General features: G+C 39.5%; 1 protein-coding gene across 4 annotated transcripts in view; it reads left to right on the top strand.

Moving 5' to 3' along the window:
* The window catches only part of LOC134347278 (nipped-B-like protein), a 518,044-nt gene that overhangs the window by 347,958 nt on the left and 149,856 nt on the right, over positions 1–20,230 (top strand). For all 4 annotated transcript variants that reach the window (XM_063049674.1, XM_063049675.1, XM_063049673.1 and 1 more), the window contains 5 exons: positions 401–621; positions 1,082–1,184; positions 9,778–9,876; positions 10,640–10,786; positions 14,372–14,506. In XM_063049674.1, the coding sequence (XP_062905744.1) occupies positions 401–621; positions 1,082–1,184; positions 9,778–9,876; positions 10,640–10,786; positions 14,372–14,506 (705 nt within the window). The remainder of the gene's footprint in view (positions 1–400; positions 622–1,081; positions 1,185–9,777; positions 9,877–10,639; positions 10,787–14,371; positions 14,507–20,230) is intronic.

Below are 20,230 nucleotides of genomic sequence, written 5' to 3'. Positions count from 1 at the left end.
ACTATGGAAGTGTCCCTAACTTCCCACATTGTTTGTGTACAGCTCTGAGTTTCACCATCATGTTTCCCTTATGATTGCAGGTTTTTCATGTTGTTTGAAATTAGCCCGAGTGTTTTCTAAGGTGTTGTCCACAGTAAGGACAACCTAAAAATGATGTCGCATGTCTGCCACTTCTTTATTTCCTGTTTTTTATTCACCAGTCTTATTCTCCAGAGGTTCCACACCAGTCTTAGTAGCCTTCTTCCCCTTTACACATCCTTAGAGCTTCTTACAGTTTGCTTTGATACTGCAGTCAAATTTTCTCAAAATAGTCAGTTTAAACCCTTCTGAACTAGTGTAATGTTGCTAATTGCTCTCGATGATCCTGCAATAAGTGTGTGTGCACATGTGTGTTTTCAAGTTTGCTAGGAAATTTTACATTGCACAATGGTTCCGTGACACTACAATGGAGACAGAAAAAGCAATGAAGTCACAGAATCAGAAGGATGACGACTCCTCAGATGGGACACAGCATGCCAAGGAGCTCGAATCCACAGGAGAGATTATGCAAAGAGCAGAAAAACGCAAGAAGTTCCTTCGCTCTGTCATCAAAACTGCCCCAACTCAATTTAGCACCCTGAGGTAAGGTGCAACGAGCCACATTTTTGGGAGCATTTTGTATATGGTCCAGGACAATCCATTTATGAAATACTTTCTTCACAGAATAGGTGCTTCTCATTCTTTCTTTGATGCAGGCTTAGTCGTGAAAATCAGAATGTAGGTGGGTGGTAATTAGTGGCAGCATTGTGATTCTGTTTGTCCATATACTTTGTGTGTGTGTGTATGTGTGTGTGTGTTAGTGCAGTGCAATATTCTGCACAGAAAAATATGTCCAGACAATCTTCTGCATTTAAGTCCTGTAAACTGAAGGTTTAATGATCTCGTACCTAAAAATGATATGTTTTTAGAGTTTCTAATTGTGGTACCTCTTGTGTCAGTGAAATAACTAGCTAAGTGGATAACATTAGGCTGTTTAACAAATTGTTCCTGAGGATGGCTACTCATCATGTCTTGCTTGACTAGTTTCCTTTTGCACCCACAGAATGAACTCTGCTAACGTGGACTATGAAGATGCCTGTTTGATTGTCCGATACTTGGCCTCTATGAGGCCGTTTGCACAGAGCTTTGATATTTATTTGACGCAGGTATGTGTTACTGATTGCAAAAGAAAACTGATGGATACCATTTGAAAAAAGCCTTTGATGAAACGAGATACTTCTAAAGTCACTTGGTTCTTGGATTATGAACAAAGCAAAGAGTTTAGTCAGTGGGGATAGGGGCAGCAGTGTCCATTTTAGTCCATGTGAATTGTGGAAAGCGGTATACTTTTCCTCTTTTTCTCAAAGCCAATATATATCCAGAATGGAGATAGTGTTCTGGTTTTATACATGAAAATGTAAAAACGGCCCGAAGTATCACTGGGGACCCGAGTCACCCCAAACACAAACTGTTATAGCTGCTACCATCTGGGAAACTGTACCACAGCATAAAAGCCAGGACCAACTGGCTCTGGGACAGCTTCTTCCACCAGGCAATCAAACTGATTAATTCATGCTGACATAACTGTATTTCTATGTTATATTGTTGTGCATACTATTTATTATAAATTACTATAAATTGCACATTTAGACGTAACGATTTTTACTCATGTATATGAAGGATGTAAGTAATAAAACCAAATCAATTCAATTCAAATTCATTTCTTCTCCCACTTCACTTATAAATTCAAGACACCAATTTGGTTTATAGGCATTTCTTCTATTTCAGTGTGATCCTCTATGTAAACTCTATGCCATAGACTTCATTACTCTAATTTCAATTCAAGAAGTGCTGTTTTTTAATTGTTAGCAATTTGCACATGTGATATTCAGTTAAATCCAGTGACTTCTACAGGTGCATTTAAAAGATACAATAATGCTAAAGGTGGGAGGTGGAGTTTTGTCTAGCACTATGTTTTTTAAGGATGCAATGTGGTGAAGATTAATCAAAATAAATGCTCAGTTATGTCTAGTGATGTCAAGATACACCAGGATGTTGCTGGATGGGCGAGAAGGAGAGGTTTGACAAACTTTGATTGTTTTTCTCTGGAGTGTTAGAGGCTGAGAGGGCAACTTGATGTATGGCATTTCATCATGGCTAACCTATTATCCCCCTCAACTCCATTCTACTGCCTTCTCCCTATAAACTTTGAAGCCCTGACTAATCAGGAACCTATCAACCTTGGTACTTAATGGTACCAATGACATGGGTAGGAAAGGTGAGGAGGTCCAGAAGAGAGATTTTAAGGAGCTAGGTAGAAAGCTGAAAAGCAGGACCACCAGGGTAGTAATCTTTGGATTGCTGCCTGTGCCACTTACTGGAGAGGGTCAGAATAGGAGCATTTGGCAGATAAATGTGAGGCTGAGGAACTGGGACAGGGATTCAGATTTGTGGATTATTCAGATCTCTTCCAGGGAAGGTACAACTTTTACAAAAGGGGTGGGTAACACCCGACCCCGAGGGGGACCAATATCCTTGTAGACAGCTTTTCTAGACCTGTTTGGGAGGGTTTAAAGTAATTTGGTAGGGGAATGGGAACCAGAATGATAGAACTGTGGATGGGGCAGTTGGTTTACAAAGAGAGGCAGTGTGTAGTGAGACTGCTAGCAAAGACAGGCTGATGATAAGGCTAAATTGCAGCCAGCGGGATGAGTTACAATGCAAAAGGGGGACAAAATCAAAAAGGGTGATGAATATAGAACCGAAGGTCTTATATTTGAATGCATGCAGTATATGGCATAAGGTATATCAACTTGTAACACAGAGAATGGTGAGTATGATATTGTGGGCATCACTGAGTCATGGCTGAAGGAAGCTTATAGCTGGGAGCTTAACATCCAAGGATACTGTTGTTTCAAAAGGACAAGCAGAGGGGTGGGGTGGCTCTTTTGGTAAAAGATGAAATCAAATCCCTAAAAAGAGGTGACATAAGGTCAGAAGGTGGAGAACCTTTGCGGGTAGAGCTAAAATACTGTAAGAGTAAAAGACCCTGACAGGAGTTATGTACCGGCTTCCGAACAGCAGCAGAGAAGTGGTTTACAGATTACTACAGGAGATAGAAAAGGCATGTCAAAAGGGCAATGTTATGGGAACTTCAATATGCAGATTGATTGGTAAAATCACATCAGTGCTGGATCCCAAGAGGGGGATTTTGTAGAAGTCTACAGGATAGCTTTATAGAGCTGAGTTTCTTGGTTCAGGCCACTTATGGAGCAACTATCTTGGATTTAGTATGTGCAATAAACCTGATTTGATTAGGGAGTTAAAGGTAACAGAACCCTTAAGGTAGCAGTGATCATAATTTGATAGAATTCTTGAGAGGGAGAAGCTAAGGTCAGATGAATCAGCGAAGTAAAGGGAATTAGAAATGCATGGGAGAGGAGCTAGCCAAAATTGATTGGAACTGATGACGGCAGATCTGTATTCCGTCTGGGTAGCCTCCAACCTGATGGCATGAGCAGTAATTTCTTGAACCTCCGGTAATGGACCCCAACCCCCCCCCACCCCCCACCATTCCCCATCCCCTTCAATCTCTCAATTAATCTCCTTGCCTGCCCATCGCCTCCCTCTGGTGCCCTTTCCCCTTTTCTTTCTTCCATTGTCTTCTGTCCTCTCCTATCAGACTCCCCCTTCTCCAGCCCTGTACCTCTTTCACCAATCAACTTCCCAACTCATTACTTCATTCCTCCCCCTTCCGGTTTCACCTAGCCCCTTGTGTTTCTCTCTCCCCTTTTAAATCTACTCCTCAGCTTTTTTCCTTCCGTCCTGTCGAAGGGTTTTGGCCCAAAGCATCAACTACTTTTTTTCCCCATAGATACTGCCTGGCCTACTGACAGACATCCCACCCTGCAAAAACTCATTTCAGGGAGGTAGCACCATCAATTTGCGGGAGACTCCCAGAACTTCCGGGAGAAGTGGAATGTCTGCAATAGAGTAGCTCCTTAGCAGCTAGCCAGCTAGTTTAAATAAAGTTAGCTATGCTAATGAACGAATGACACCTGTTAAACTCACCCACCATGGGCAATGGAAAAGTCACTGTTGCAAACAGTGCAGCGAGCAACACTGTCATTATTTTGACCCCTATTAGGCAGGGGTACACTTTAGTGTAGTCCGGGGTGAAGTATGTTTTATATTTGCTTTTTTTGGAACACTCTGCTATGGTGCTCTCACTCGCACGTGCTCTCCCTCACTCTCTCGCATGCGCTCTCCCTTGGTCTCAAAAAAATCGATTTCCAGGATATTGTATATAATTTGCGGGCATCAGGGAGCCGTTATCAATATGCAGGAGACTCCCGGAACTTCCGGGAGAGGTGGGATGTCTGCTACTGAGTTCCGCCAGCATTTTGTTTGTGTTGCTTGGATTTCCAGCATTTGCAGATTTTCTCTTGTTTGTCCTTGTAATAATGAACAGTAAGGCACAAAGAGAGAATCTGTATTTACCCACAAGTACCTTCATTGTCTAACAAGTACATGAATTCGTACACTAAATACCTTGTGTGCACATCTGCTGAGTTTCCTGACTATCCTGAATATTCAAAAAATAGCAAAGTTATTACCCAGGCAAAGGAGACTGTGCTAGTTGGCCAGGCATTCCTTGTCATCTCGATTCACTCGTCATGTGTTCCGCGCTCATGCGATGGTTATCTGAAGTTTCTGCTGCCAGCACACACAAAGCACCCACTTTTATATCCATTCCTTATCAATTCAAATATTGCATTCCGGTATCATTGCCCACAGGTGATGTGTCTGACCATTAACACCTTGTTGTTGGCTCTGCTCTAAGCCAGCAACCATGTATTGTTCTCTTCCCAGCAAGTGGCAGTCGATAATTTATGGCTGTATGTTCTCAATCAACAATAAGCTTGATTCACACAGAACAGATACTGATTTCAATGGTCAAAAACCTGCATGTTATATCCAACCAACAAACATCTCACAAATAACTTCTTGTTTGGAAATGATCTCTAGTCCAGCAGATTACCTGAAGCATCATTGTCTTCTTTAAAACACCGATCAAGCCAAACAAATTCATGCTCACAAAATGGAGAATAGAGTGTCTTCACAAAATGGCAGCCTCCATCCCCAAGCACCCGGCAAGGACAAAGACACTTAGTCTTGTCTGCTTCCAATGTCCTTGATTCATTCAGATTTACTGATTTATAGACTCTCGTTCTTTCTGGCCGAAAGATGTAACGTTGAGGCTTCATAAGCCACTAATAAGGCCTTACTTGGAGTATTGAGAGTAGTTTTGGGCCCCTTATCTAAGAAAGAATCTGCTGACATTGCAGAAGTTTCAGTTAGAGGAGGTTTACAAGAATGGTGCCCCCAGGGGTGAAAGGGTTACCATAGGAGGACCAATAGATGGCTCTCACTGGAATTCAGAAGAATGAGGGGTAAACCTTTCGAATGTTGAAAGGCCTTGATAGACTGGACATGGAGAGGGTGTTTCCTATGGTGCGGAAGTCTAGAACTAGAAGGCACTATCTCAGAATAGAGGGTCATTTAGTATGGAGATGAGGGATATCTTTAGCCAGAGTGTGGTGAATCTGTGGAATTCGTTGCCATGGGTGGCTGTGGAGACCAGGTCTTTGGGGATATTTAAGGCAGAGGTTAATAGGTCCCTGAGTAATCAGGGCATGAAGGGTTATGTGGAGAAGGGAGGAGATTGGGGCTGAGAGGAAAATGGATCAGCCACAATGAAATGTCGGAGCAGACTCAGTGGGCTGAATGGCTTAATTCTGCTCCTATATTGTGTGCAGTTTTGGTTCCCTAATCTGAGGAAAGACATTCTTGCCATAGAGGGAGTACAAAGAAGGTTCACCAGATTGATTCCTGGGATGGTATATGATGAAAGACTGGATCGACTAGGCTTATACTGTCTGGAATTTAGAAGATTGAGGGGGGATCTTATTGAAACGTATAAAATTCTAAAGGGATTGGACAGGCTAGATGTAGGAAGATTGTTCCCGATGTTGGGGAAGTCCAGAACGAGGGGTCACAGTTTGAGGATAAAGGGGAAGCCTTTTAGGACCGAGATGAGGAAAAACTTCTTCACACAGCGAGTGGTGAATCTGTGGAATTCTCTGCCACAGGAAACAGTTGAGGTCTGTTCATTGGCTATATTTAAGAGGGAGTTAGATATGGCCCTTGTGGCTAAAGGGATCAGGGGGTATGGAGAGAAGGCAGGTACAGGGTTCTGAGTTGGATGATCAGCCATGATCATACTCAATGACGGTGCAGGCTCGAAGGGCCAAATGGCCTACTCCTGCACCTATTTTCTATGTTTCTATATGTCTTAACCTCCGCTTTAAAAATACACAATGACTTGGCCTCCACAGCCAACTGTCAAGGGCTTCTGCAGATTCACTACCCTCTGGCTGAAGGAATTTCTGCTTACCACCAACTCAATCTGCAAGTTAATCTAAGGAATCCTGCATAAGGACTTGTTTTTTGAATTTTCTCCCCATTTAGAAAATAGTCTATGCCCTTATTTCTTCTACCAATGTGCATGACTATACACTTCTCAACACTATGGTCCATTTGCCAGTTCTTTGTCTTTTCTCCCAATCTCTCAAAGTCCTTCGGTGGACTTACTGCTTCCTCAACACTCCCTGCTCTGCAACCTATCTTCGTATCATTGATAAACTTGGCCACAAAGCCATCAATTCCATTATCCAAATCATTGACATAATGTGAAAAGAAACTATCCCAGTACTGACTCCTGTGGAACACCACCAGACACTGGTAGCCAAATGGAAAAGGCTCCCTTTATTCCCATTTTTTTGCCTCCTCCCAGTCAGTGGATCTTCTATCCATTCATGTAGCTTTCCTTTGATACCATGGGCTCTTGTTAAGCAGCCTCATGTATAGCACCTTGTCAAATGCCTTCTGAAAATTCATGTAAACAACATCCGTGTCTCCCCTTTGTCTATCCTGCCTGTTAGTTCCTTAAGGAATTCCAACAGATTTGTCAGGTAAGATTTTCCCTTAAGGAAACCATGCTGACTTTGGCCTACTTTATTGTTTGCCTCCATGAACCTTTATCCTTATTAATAGACTTCCCAGTCACTGAAGTCAGATTAACTAGACTTTAATTTGTTTTCTTCTGCCTCCCTCCCTACTTGCAATTTTTCTTTCCTATGGCACAGCTTCAAGGTGATGGGGGGGAATTTAAAGGAGATTTTCTGAGGTGTGTTTTTTGTAAGGAGAAAACATTGGGTGCCTAGAACATGTTGCCATGGGAGGTTGCAGAAGCAGAAAAATTGGCAGTGTTTATGACCATATGACATAGGATCAGAATTAGGCCATTCAGCCCATCGAGTCTGTGCTGCCATTCCACCATGGCTGATCCTGGATCCCACTCAACCTCATACACCTGCCTTCTCGCATATCCTTTACCCTGACTGATCAGGAAACAACTTCCGCCTTAAATATACCCACAGACTTGGCGTCCACTGCAGTCTGTGGCAGAACATTCCACTGATTCACCACTCTCTGGCTAAAAAAAACCTTACCTCTTTTCTAAAGGATAGAAATTTTGAGGCAGTGCCCTCTGGTTCTGGATACCCCCACCAGAGAAAAAGATCCTCTCCACATCCACCCTGTTTAGTCCTTTCAACATTCAGTAGGTTTCAATGAAAACCCCACACATCCTTCTAAATTCCACTGAGTACAGGTCCATAGCTGCCAAATACTCCTCATACATTAACCCCTTCATTCCTGGAATCATCCTTGTGAACCTCCTCTGGGATCTCTCCAATAGCAACACATCTTTTCTGAGATATGGGGCCCAATACTGTTGACAATACTCCCAAGTATGGCCTGAGTAGTGTCTTATAAAGCCTCAGTATTATCTCCTATTATTCTGTTCCCCTTGAAATAAATGTGAACATTGCATTTGCCTTCTTTACCACAGACTCAACCTGTAAATTAACCTTCTGGGTGTCTTGCACAAGGACTCCTAAGTCCCTCTGCACCTCTCATGTTTGAACCTTCTCCCCATTTAGACAATAGTCCTTTCTATTGTTCCTTTGACCAAAATACATTATCGTACATTTCCTAACACTGTATTCCATCTGTCAGTATCTTGCCCATTCTTCCAATTTGTTTCAGGCCTGCTGCAATTGCATTTCTTCCTTAGCACTGCCTACCCCTCCACCTGTTTTCGTATCATCCACAAACTTTGCCACAGAGACAGCAATTCCATTATCTAAGTCATTGATAATGTGAAAAGCAGCGGTCCCAATACTGACCCCTGAGGAATACCACTAGTCACCGAAAGCCAAACGGAAAAGGCCCCTTTTATTCACACTAGCTTACTCCTGTCTGCAAGCCATTCCTCTACCGATGCCAGCATCTTTCCTGTAATGCCATAGGATTTTTATCTTGTTAAGCAACTCCATGTGTGGCACCTTATCAAGATTTCCCTTTACAGAAATCATACTGACTTTGAATTATTTTATTATTAGTCTCCAAGTACCTCGAAACCTCATCCTTAATAATAAACTCTCAACACTTTCCCAACCACTGAGGTTAGGCTAACTGGCCTATAATTTCCATTTTTTTGCCTTCCTCCCTTCTTAAAGAGTGGAGTGACATTTGCAATCTTCCAGTCCTCTGGGACCATGCCAGAATTAAGTGATTCTTGAAAGATCATGACCAATGCAAAGTCATCTCTTCAGCAAACTCTCTCAGGTCTCTGGGATGTAATCCCTTTGGCCCAGGTGATTTATCCACCTTAAGACCTTTGAGTTTGCCTAGCATTTTTTCCTTTGTAATAGTAATGGATCTCATTCCTTCTCCCTGATGCTCACAGACCTCTGCACACTGCTAGTGTCTTCCACAGTGAAGACTGATGGAAAGTACCCATTAAGTTCATCTGCCATTTCTTTGTCCCCCATTATTACCTCAATTGTACCCTTATACCTACAAATTTACAAGGATGTGGCCAGGTCTGGAGGGCCTGAGTTTTAAGGAAAGATTGAATATGTTCAGATTTTATTTTTAGAACGTAGATATTTAAGTGGAGATGGTGATAACAAAATTGAGGGGTATAGCTTGGGTAAATGCAAGCTGGCTTTTTCCACTGAAGGTGGGTGGGACTACAACTAGAGGTCATAGATTGAGAGTGAAGAGTTTAATGGGAACATGAGGGGAAACTTCAGTCAGAGGGTCGTGGGTGTGGAATGAGGTGCCAGCACAAGTGGTGCATGCAAGCTCGATTTCAATGTTTAAGAGAATTTTGGAAAGGTATATGGATGGTAGGGGTATGGAGGGCTATGGTCCTGGTGCAGATCGATGGGAGTAACCCAGACTCGATGGACCAAGGGGCCTGTTTCTGTGCTGTACTTTACTATGACTCTATGATATCCTTTGACAGCATATTCACCTGTCCTGCAAGGCCCCAATCACTGGTTAATACTGAAACAAATTATTCAGAATTTAATGCATTACTCCATATTCTAGAGTTTTATAAACCTGCAACATAACTTTCCGCCTCTTGAACTCATTGCCTCAACTGATAATGGCAAAAATGCCATACACCTTCATTTCCTCCCTATCAACCTATCCTACCAGCTTCAGGGAGCTAAGATCCCTCTGTATATCAACACCATTAAGGGGCCTGCCATTATCAGTTATCCAATAGGCTACTGAAATTTTCTTATACTGTGTAATGGATGTTATCTTTTTCATTTCTAGATTCTACGTGTTCTAGGAGAAAGTGCGATTGCTGTACGAACAAAGGCCATGAAATGTCTTTCTGAGGTTGTTGCTGTGGATCCTAGCATACTTGCAAGGGTAATGATTTTTATTTCTTTATGATTTTTTTCATTTCCCTCTATAGAAATATGTTTCCCCATCACCTGCAGGGTCTAGTTTTCAGAGTGCTATATCATTGATACATTTTCAAAGACAATCTGTCGTGCAATCCTGGAATTTGTAAAGCTTGACTTGAGAGATGGTCTCTGAGGGCTTCCAGTATTGGAGAATTCCATGAATCAAAGAGGTTTCAGGGAATGAATGCTGAGTCTGTTTCTCTTGCCTCAACTTGAGTTCTGTTCTAGATACATATCAAATCATGCAGCGTAGAAGCATGCCATGCACTCTCTTCCACCCATCCATGTTAACTCCATGTCCCAACTCCTACCCCATAGCCTTCTACTCCTGAGCAGTTCAAGTGCCCAGCTAAACACCTCTTAAGTAATGTGTAAATACTGTTCCCACCACTCTCTCCAGGTACTTTGCATTCTTGCAGTTTGAAAAGAACCATACAATGGTCTGTGTCATAACCTCATTAGTGTTCTCAAAATGCATCGCCTCTCTTTTACCCAGATTAAATTTCGTCTGTCACTTCTCAGCCCATATCACCAACATATCAATATCCTGTGGCATAGGACCACTCTCCATCTGCAAGCGACCTCACCAACCTGAGTGTATTTTGTGAACTTGCTCATGTCGCCACATACAAATCATTCACATATTTTTAAAACAATTATGTTACATTGTTTACTCTTGGCACTTTGCTGCTGAATCTTACAGCTGTTGTCTGTTTTATTTACAGTTGGACATGCAGCGCGGTGTTCATGGGCGCCTGATGGACAACTCCACAAGTGTGCGTGAGGCAGCTGTGGAATTACTGGGTCGCTTTGTGCTGAGTCGTCCTCAGCTAACAGAGCAGTATTATGACATGTTGATTGAGAGGATACTGGTACGTCCGTTTCTTGACTGGTACAGAAGGCCCAGTCTCACCCAATAACATAGGCTATCGATATCATGAGTTGGGGAGGACAGCTGAATAGACCAAGTGCACTTGACTTGTGTGAAATTGCCTGACCTGTGTTAGAGATCCAAGTCCTCAGAAGATTATTCAGCACCTGTTGGTCATTGTTCAAGGGATAACATTTTGCTCGATATCGCTTCACCGATGTGGCTAGTGTATTCCCAAAACTTGCAAGATGTTTTGTTTAAATATTTAAACTTCTACAGCTGAAGTGTCTGTTCAGAATGTGACAGTGTATAAAGTTGTGAGAACAGATGACATTTTTCAAGCATGATATGAATTCAGAATTATAGAGATTTGAGCAAGGCAGAAGATCATATGGCCAAGAATTGACTTAAGATTAATGCTATTCAGTTTGAAGCTTCATCCTTTATTTAATCATGAAATGTGAACTTTGCTGATAGTACTTTTGTTTGAGAGAGAGACCAGGTAAATCAGAGGTGCCGTAGAATGTGTGTTTATGCATCTAAGAGGCTGTGAACTGTAGAATACTTGTGAAACAAAGCTGCCTTTTGTATAGCAACGTCAAAGTGTAACAAGTTCAACCAGTGTGTAGGTTGCCTCCAGTTCTTGTTCACAATCAGACCTGATAGCACACAACTTCAGTCCATTACCTTTGTTTCAATCTCTGAATGAGCACTGCCTTTGGTTCCAGTGAGTCCATCGATCCAAAACTTAGACAAGATAGACGTAGGGGCAGAATTAGGCCTCTCAGCCCATTGAATCTGCTCCACCAATTCCATCATGGCTGATTTATTATCCCTCTCAAACCCATTCTGTTGCCACCTTCTCGTAACCTTTGACACCGTCTGACTAACCAACAACCTATATTTATAATATTTACGCTGTGTTTCTCAAATTAATGGACAGATCTTCTAGCTCAGGCCTTTTATTGTGTCGTGGCTTAATGTTATGACTGATGCCAAAAGTGGAAAAATATATAGGCACTGGACCAGAAGTGAAATATTAACCCAGGTCTTTGCTCGCCTTCTGTGGGGATTGGAGAACTGTAGAATGATAATCATGGAATAGTTACAGTGTTGAAGAGACTCATTTAGCCAGTTAAGCCTGAACTGGTTCTGTGTGAGAGCAATCCAGCTAGTCGCTCTCCTCCTAGTCCAGCTGATTACTTTCAAATACTTATCCATCTTCTCTTTGCAATTAAATCTGCCTCGTATAGTAAAACTGAAAATCAAAGAAAAACTGATGTGCTGGAAATCTGAAATAATAGCAGAAGATGCTGGTAAAACTCAGAAGGCCAGGCAGCACCTGTGAAAAGAGAAACAAGTTAACTTTCTTTTTGAACTGATGCTGTCTGACTTGCTGAATGTCTCCAGCATTTCCTATGTTTGTGCTTCAATTTTTACCTCAGAACTGCATTCCAGACATAACCATTTGCCATATTTGAGTAAAATCTCTCATCAAATCACTTTTTGTTCTTTTGCCAGCCACCTTAACTCTGTCTCCTGTTAGTCACAAAGAGATGCAGCACGGAAACAGGCACTTTGGTCCACCAAGTACGTACTGACCATCAATCACCCATTTATCAGAATTAGAATCTGATTTATTATCACTGACATATGACGTGAAATTTGTTGTTTTACAGTCGCAGTACAGGGCAGACATAAAAATCATAAATTATAAACATCAAAGATGTAAAATATTTATTTTTTTATTCTCCCATCAATTTTTTTTCTCCCCCCACCCACTGCCACACACACACACACACACACACACAGGAAAACCCGGCCCCAAAACTTCACCACTCAGCCACTTACTAGGGGCAACTTAGCGTGGTCAACCAAACTACCAGTGCGCACCTTGGAATGTGGGAAGAAATTAGAGCACCATGGGTGTGTGAAATGGCAACTATTTTTCTTTCCACATTTGCTTCTTGACCTGCTAAGTGTTTCCAGCATTTTCTGTTTTTCATTTCAGATTTCTGCAGTTTCTTTGACTCCATTATGATATAGTTATCCCTGTAAATACTCAACATGATACTTACATAAAAAATGTGCCATAAATTCAGCCTCGTAAGTAATGCCTACATCCAGGGGCAAATAATTTTCTGAAATCTTTGCCCTTTGCATCATTAATCCATGGTACAATTTAAACAAAATCCTTTAAAATCTTTTACAAACCTCCACTAAATTTTCCTTTTAACTATCTCTGCTCTGAAGAATACAGTTCATATTTCTTCTGTTTCTTTTATAATTAAAGTTACAGGGTTATGGTGATTGATAAAAGAACTAACGGGGAAATTATATTCTGTTTTACACATGAGGTTATTGCAGCGTCTAGATAGCATGCTGTGATTAAGGCAGAAAGGATTTGAGGCATAATAGGTGCAAAATTGACTTAGTGATTGGAAGCAAAGTGTGGAACTAGAAGGGTACTACACTGACTGAAAATCTGTATCAGGTATAGTACTGCATTGATTGGTGCCAGAACTTTTGTTTGTAAAATGTAAAACTTGGATGAGAATGTGGCTGTGCTGATGTTTGCTGACAACATAAAAATTGATGAAGATGACAAGAAAGGTTATCTTAAGAATACAAAAGATATAGATCAGCTGAAAAGTTAGGCAGAGGGGTGACAGATCAAATTTAATCCAGACAGTTGTGAGGTAATGCTCTTTGGGAAGTCAAATTTTAGTAGGACATACAGCACTCTCCTTAGAGGATTGATGTATGGGGGTACCTTGAGTGCAACTTTATAGCTTGCTGAAAGTGAGAACATGAGTGGATAGTGTAGTGAGGATCCTCATGGGTCAAGGCATTGAGTATAAGAGTGGGTTATCAAGTTGCATTTCTACAAAACATTGGTTAGGCTACACTTGGAGGCATGGAATGAAGGGATATTGACCATGTGTAGAATAATGGAATTAGTTTAAATTGGCATAATAGTACAAACATCGTGGGTCAAAAGGCTTTTTCCTATGTTTTGTGAGTATTGTGTATATTTCCAGTCACCACCACACAAGAAGGATGTGATAGCAATAAAGAGAGTGAGAGGAGATTCACAGGATGTTGCCTGGGTTGCAGGGCATTGTTTTAAGGAGAGATAGGATAGGCTGTGTATGTTCTCATTGGAATGTTGAAGACTGAGTGATGAACTTATGAGGACCATTGGTTGGATCGATATAAGGAATGAGGCCCTAGGTTTATATTCTCGTTGGAATGTTGATGGTTGAGTGATGAAGAGGCCAGAGGCAGGATAGTTAGTCGCTTTCCTAGGTAGGCAAGTTCATAAATAGAGGCCTTAGGTTTAAGATGAGAGAAATGCCATTGTAGATCTGTCAGAGAGTCACCACAGACAAGATGGGCCATATTCTGTGTTACACCTCTGTACTTGTTTTGGGTTTGTTTGTTTCAGAGTAAATAAGAGCTATGCCAGAATCCCTATGTTTATTAAAAGAAGTGATTTTAACGAGATCCATTACTTGAAATCTACACTGCTCTTGCCTTGCATTCTGAGAGCTCTCTTCTTCCTTTAACAAGTAATCTCTTGCAGGACACTGGTATCAGTGTGAGGAAGAGAGTGATCAAGATTCTGCGTGACATCTGTATTGAACAGCCAACCTTCTCCAAAGTGACTGAGATGTGCGTGAGAATGATTCGCAGAGTCAATGATGAAGAGGGTATTAAGGTAAAATTATATAGCTCATCTGTGGAAAATGCTAACATGCTTTCTAACGAAAGAACTTACATTAGTATAAACATTTAACAAGCTGCATGCTACAGAAAAATCTTGTAATTGACCATAGACTAACCTAGGCTGAGGTTGGTGTGGTGGCTGATTGTTGACAAGGTGGTAGTTCTGTGCAAAGTTTGCAAGAAATGGAGAAACATTGAGAGTTTGACTTCAGTGCAGGAAAGTAAGTGACTGAGTGTTTATTTTTAAAGTGGGACTGGAATTGTGCTGATTTTGGGAGTAGAGGGCACTGTCAGATTGATGGTAAGAGTGGAGAATTAAGGGGTTGGAGTGTGCAGAGTTGGTGTTCGTATCCAGAGTTGCAGGATGTGGAGAATTTGGAGCAATTCCAGGAGGTGCAGAAACGGAGTTTGAGACCAGTGCAGTTGGGGGGAGGGGGTGCAAATGCAAAAAGCGTTAATGAACTGGTTTAAGAGTACGGAGTTAGTAGATAGGACAAGGAATGTGGAATTAATTTGGTGATACTGTTTGTGAACAGTTGTGCGGTGTAGAGTGTTTGGGGTTCTGTAACCAAGTGATGTTGGGCATTATTTTCTAATACAGTGAGCCAGACAGGACCAAGATGGTAAGTTATTTCCTTCCCTGAAGGAATTTTGTGAACTTTTTATTTTAATAATATGCAATCATCTTGGTTAATTTCAAATTTATTATGGTGGGGTTTGAATTTTAAGACCTCTGGTTTGCTGATTCCTCACCCTGGGGATCTGGAATACTTCAACAGTGAGTGAAAGTGTTAATAATGATATAGACAATTCCCTTCACAATTATGACTGTATATTGCTGCTATTTGCTAAACATGCCATGAAAGTGAAATAGATTTGCATATGGTAAAAACATAGAAAACTTACAGCACAATACAGGCCTTTCGGCCCACAAAGCTGTGCCAAACATGTCCTTACCTGAGAAATTACCGAGGGTTACCCATAGCCCTCTTTTTCTGAGCTCCATATACCTGTCCAGGAGTCTCTTAAAAGACCCTATCGTATGTGCCTCCACCACCGTCGCCAGCAGCCCATTCCACGCACTCACCACTCTCTGTGTAAAAGAACTTACCCCTGGGGGGCGTCACGTGATGACGTGGGATTGAGACGTGTAAATCCAGCTCTCCCGCAACAAGTCAGTAAAGTACCGTTTAAACAAAACAAAGTTAGTAAATATTTTCTGAAAACTATTTATAAACTTTGTAAGACTACTTTACGATATGCCTCCTAAACCGCAACGAAAGAAGTCTGCTGTTGCGAAGCAACCGCGAGACGGGAAGAAAAAAGGGCCTACTGCAACGATGGAGCCTCGGACTCAGGTTGGATCTCCTTCGGTAGAACAAGGAGCAATGGCGGTGGTAACGGCTTCTTCGAAGAAGACACCGGAAATGCGCAAAGAGAGCGCATGCGCAAATCGACACAACACAAACTACAAGAACCGACAGCCACTGCAATTGAAAATGACTCAGAGTCAGAATTGGATTCTGCAGAGAACACAGATGAAGAAGAGGAGGAAGAATTGGAAGCGATTGGAAGTAAAGGAGATGATAGAGACATGAGAGAGGCTATATTGCAATTAACGGCTGAATTAAGAAAAGCAAGAGAAGAGCTTAGAGATACGAAGATGTGCTATGATGAAGTTATGGCAAGACAGGACAAAATGGATAAGAAGCTTCAGAAGATGGAAAGAGCAATGGGGCATATGAATGATAGAGTGGAAAAAACAGAAAATGATTTGCTTGTCTGGAATTCGGAAAGAAACCGACTCTTGGAGAAAGTGGACATGTTGGAAAATTTTAGTAGAGGTAATAATATTAAAATTGTTGGTCTTAAAGAAGGTATGGAAGGAGATAAACCAATAGAATTTTTTCAAAGATGGATCCCGGATGTTTTGCAAATGGAAGAGGAGGTTCGATCAATTGAAATTGAGCGGGCACATAGAGCTTTAAGACCAAAACCAAAAGATGACCAATATCCACGATCGATTTTAATAAAATTCTTAAGATTTCAAGACAAGGAAAGGATTCTACAGGCAGCTGCTCGAGCTGCCAAAGATAGAAAAGGGCCATTGATAATTGAAGGGAACAAAGTTTTTTTCTATCCTGATATAAGTTACGAACTTTTGAAGAGAAGGAAGAAATTTAATCCAGTGAAAAAAACCCTATGTTATCCTGTAACCTTGAAGATTTTTTTGCCTGGTGGAGAAAAAAGATTTTTTGATGATTACCAGAAAGCAGAGCAGTTTGTGCGAGATTCTCTGAAAATTCACCAGATACAAGAACAAACCCAGGAGAGCGAGATAGATTGAAGATGAAGATTGGGTTAAAGAATGGACTTGATGGATTTTTGAAGCTGGATGAATGTATAAATATATTATTAATTATACGAGGGGGGTAAGAAAGGTTAAAACTGGAGGAATATTAGTTGGGAATAGTAATACTAATTTTGTCTATATATATATATATAATGTTTTTTTGTTGCGGGGGAGCTGGAAGAAGCACTGATCGATTGCTACACTAGTCATGTGTGCAAGCGTGGCTTTTGCCACGACCCGTAAAATGGAGGGGGGTAGTGTTGTGTAGTGTTTCATTCACAAACATTAGTGGGGGGGTATTTTGTTTTTTCTTTTTTTTTGTACTTTTTCTATCTTCTTTTTTCTTTCTGCCTGGAAGGTTGGGAGGGAGACACATAGCAATATGGTGAAGTTTAAAGAGATTCCCCAAGGAACTGTGAAAGTTGAGAAGATAAATAATGTTTTAGATTGGAGTAACTTTGTTAAGAATAATGACTAATTTTTTGAATTTTTTGAGTTTTAATGTTAACGGGCTTAATGGACCAGCGAAAAGAAAAAGAATCTTAACACATATTAAAAAAATTAAGATAGGTTTAGCTTTTTTACAGGAAACGCACCTAATGGAAACAGAACATCAGAAATTAAAGAGAGATTGGGTGGGTAGTGTTGTTGCGGCTTCATTTAATTCAAAAACGAGGGGAGTAGCAATTTTGATCAATAAAACGTTACCAATTAGAATACAAAATGTAATAACTGATTCTGCGGGGAGATATGTGATTATACATTGTCAACTTTTTTCTGAACTACGGACTTTTATGAATATTTATGCACCAAATGAAAATGATGCAAAATTCATACAAGAAGCTTTTCTGAATTTGGCGGATGCGCATGAAAAAATATTAATTGGAGGAGACTTTAATTTTTGCTTAGACCCAGTCTTAGATAGATCAACCAAGGCTGTTATAAAATCGAAGGTAGTAAATTTAACTTTATCATTGATGAAGGATTTAAATCTGATTGATATATGGAGAAGAATCAATCCTAAAGAAAGAGACTATTCGTTCTACTCCCATAGACATAAAACTTTCTCAAGGATAGATTTGTTTCTATTACCAATGCATATTCAACACAGAGTGAAAAATATGGAATATAAAGCAAGAATATTATCAGATCATTCCCCTTTATTAATGACAATAATAATGGCTGATAAGGAAGAAGTGGCTTATAGATGGAGATTTAATTCAACATTATTAAAACGTCAAGATTTTTGTGATTTTATGAAAAAGCAGATTCAATTTTTTTTGGATACAAATTTTCATTCAGTGGATGATAAATTTATATTATGGGATGCGATGAAAGCATATCTTAGGGGCCAGATAATAAGTTATACGTCTAAAATTAAGAAAGAATATATGGCAGAACCAGATCAATTGGAAAAAGAGATTACAAAAATAGAAAAAGAATCTCAAAGGTATATGTCAGAAGAAAAACGAAAACAACTTGTCAATAAGAAGTTACAATATAATACGCTTCAGACATATAGAACGGAAAAAGCAATTATAAGAACTAAACAAAGGTATTTTGAGTTAGGTGAGAGAGCACATAAAATTCTTGCCTGGCAGTTGAAAACAGAACAAGCTTCCAAAACAATAAATGCAATTAGAACAAGGGCAAATAAAATATCTTATAAACCTCTTGAAATAAATGAAACCTTTAAAAATTTCTATTCTGAATTATATCAATCAGAATCCCAAAATGATGTTAATGAGATAGAAAGGTTTTTATCACAAGTTTCTCTTCCAAAATTGAATTTGGAAGAACAGAAGGGATTAGATATGCCTTTTACATTAAAAGAAGTTGAAGAAGCTTTAGGATCACTCTGAAGTAATAAATCTCCAGGAGAAGATGGTTTTCCACCTGAATTTTATAAAAAATTTAAAGATTTATTATTTCCTCTTTTTATGGAACTAATACGTGAAGCAGAAAAAATACATAAACTTCCAGAATCTTTTTCAACAGCGGTTGTAATAGTATTGCCAAAAAAAGACAGAGAACCTATGAAACCAGCATCTTACAGGCCTATTTCTTTACTGAATACGGATTATAAAATAATAGCAAAAATTTTATCGAATAGATTATCTAAATATTAACCAAAATTGATACATATGGATCAAACAGGATTTATTAAAAATAGACAATTGGCAGATAATGTAACCCAGCTACTCAGTATAATTCATTTGGCACAATAAAGGGATGAGAAGAGTATAGTAGTAGCTTTGGATGCAGAAAAAGCATTTGATAGATTAGAATGGGATTTTTTATTTAAAGTACTAAAAAAATATGGGTTAGGAACATCTCTTATAAATTGAATTAAAACTTTAAATTCTAACCCTAAAGCTAAAGTAGTGACAAACTCTCAAATTTCAACATCATTCCAGTTAAAAAGGTCAACTAGACAAGGTTGTCCACTATCACCTGCTTTATTTGTGCCACAGAAATTTTTTCAAGAGTTAAATAAATGTGTGAGAAAATTTCTTTGGAAAGGTAAAATGTCGAGAATATCATTGGAAAAATTGACATGTAAATTTGGGTTAGGAGGGTTACAACTTCCAAACTTTAAAAACTATTATAAAGCAAATCAACTTAGATTTATTGCATCTTTCTTCGATGATCGAAAACCAGCATGGATTAAAATAGAACTAGACAAGATAGGAGAAAATAGACCTGAAGATTTTATATATAAATGGGAATCTAAATCGGTACGGGAAAAGAAAGAATCTCCTATATTAACACATTTGATTGATCTATGGAATAAGATAAATGTTGATAATGAAACACAGAAATCTCTATTAGCAAGGAGACCTTTGTTCCAAAACAGACTTATTCCTTTTACAATGGACAATCAACTTTTATATAATTGGTACCAAAAAGGGATTAAATTTATAGGAGATTGTTTTGAACGAGGTATATTGATGTCATTTGAACAATTAAAGGATAAATATAAAATATCTAATAATACTTTCTTTTGTTACTTTCAATTAAGAGCTTACTTAAAAGGTAAGCTGGGTCAAACAATGTTTTTGCCAAAACCTAATGAAATTGAAATTTTAATTCAAAAAGGGAAAATTAAAAAATTTATTTCTTGTATGTATAATTTGATTCAAGATCAGACAATTAAACAAGGAACCCATAAGTCAAAGCAAAAATGGGAAACAGATCTGAATATTATATTGATGAAACAAATTGGTCAAGACTTTGTCTTGACAGTTTGACAAATACAATAAATGTTTGACTTAGATTAGTACAATATAATTTTTTACACCAATTATATATTACACCGCAAAAAATAAATAGATTAAATTCAAATCTAACTGATAAATGTTT

The sequence above is a fragment of the Mobula hypostoma genome, chromosome 5 (genome assembly GCF_963921235.1).
Source record: "Mobula hypostoma chromosome 5, sMobHyp1.1, whole genome shotgun sequence".
NCBI lineage: Eukaryota > Metazoa > Chordata > Chondrichthyes > Myliobatiformes > Myliobatidae > Mobula > Mobula hypostoma.
The sequence above is the reverse complement of the archived record's forward strand: the minus strand, read 5'-3'. Positions and strand labels throughout refer to the sequence as shown.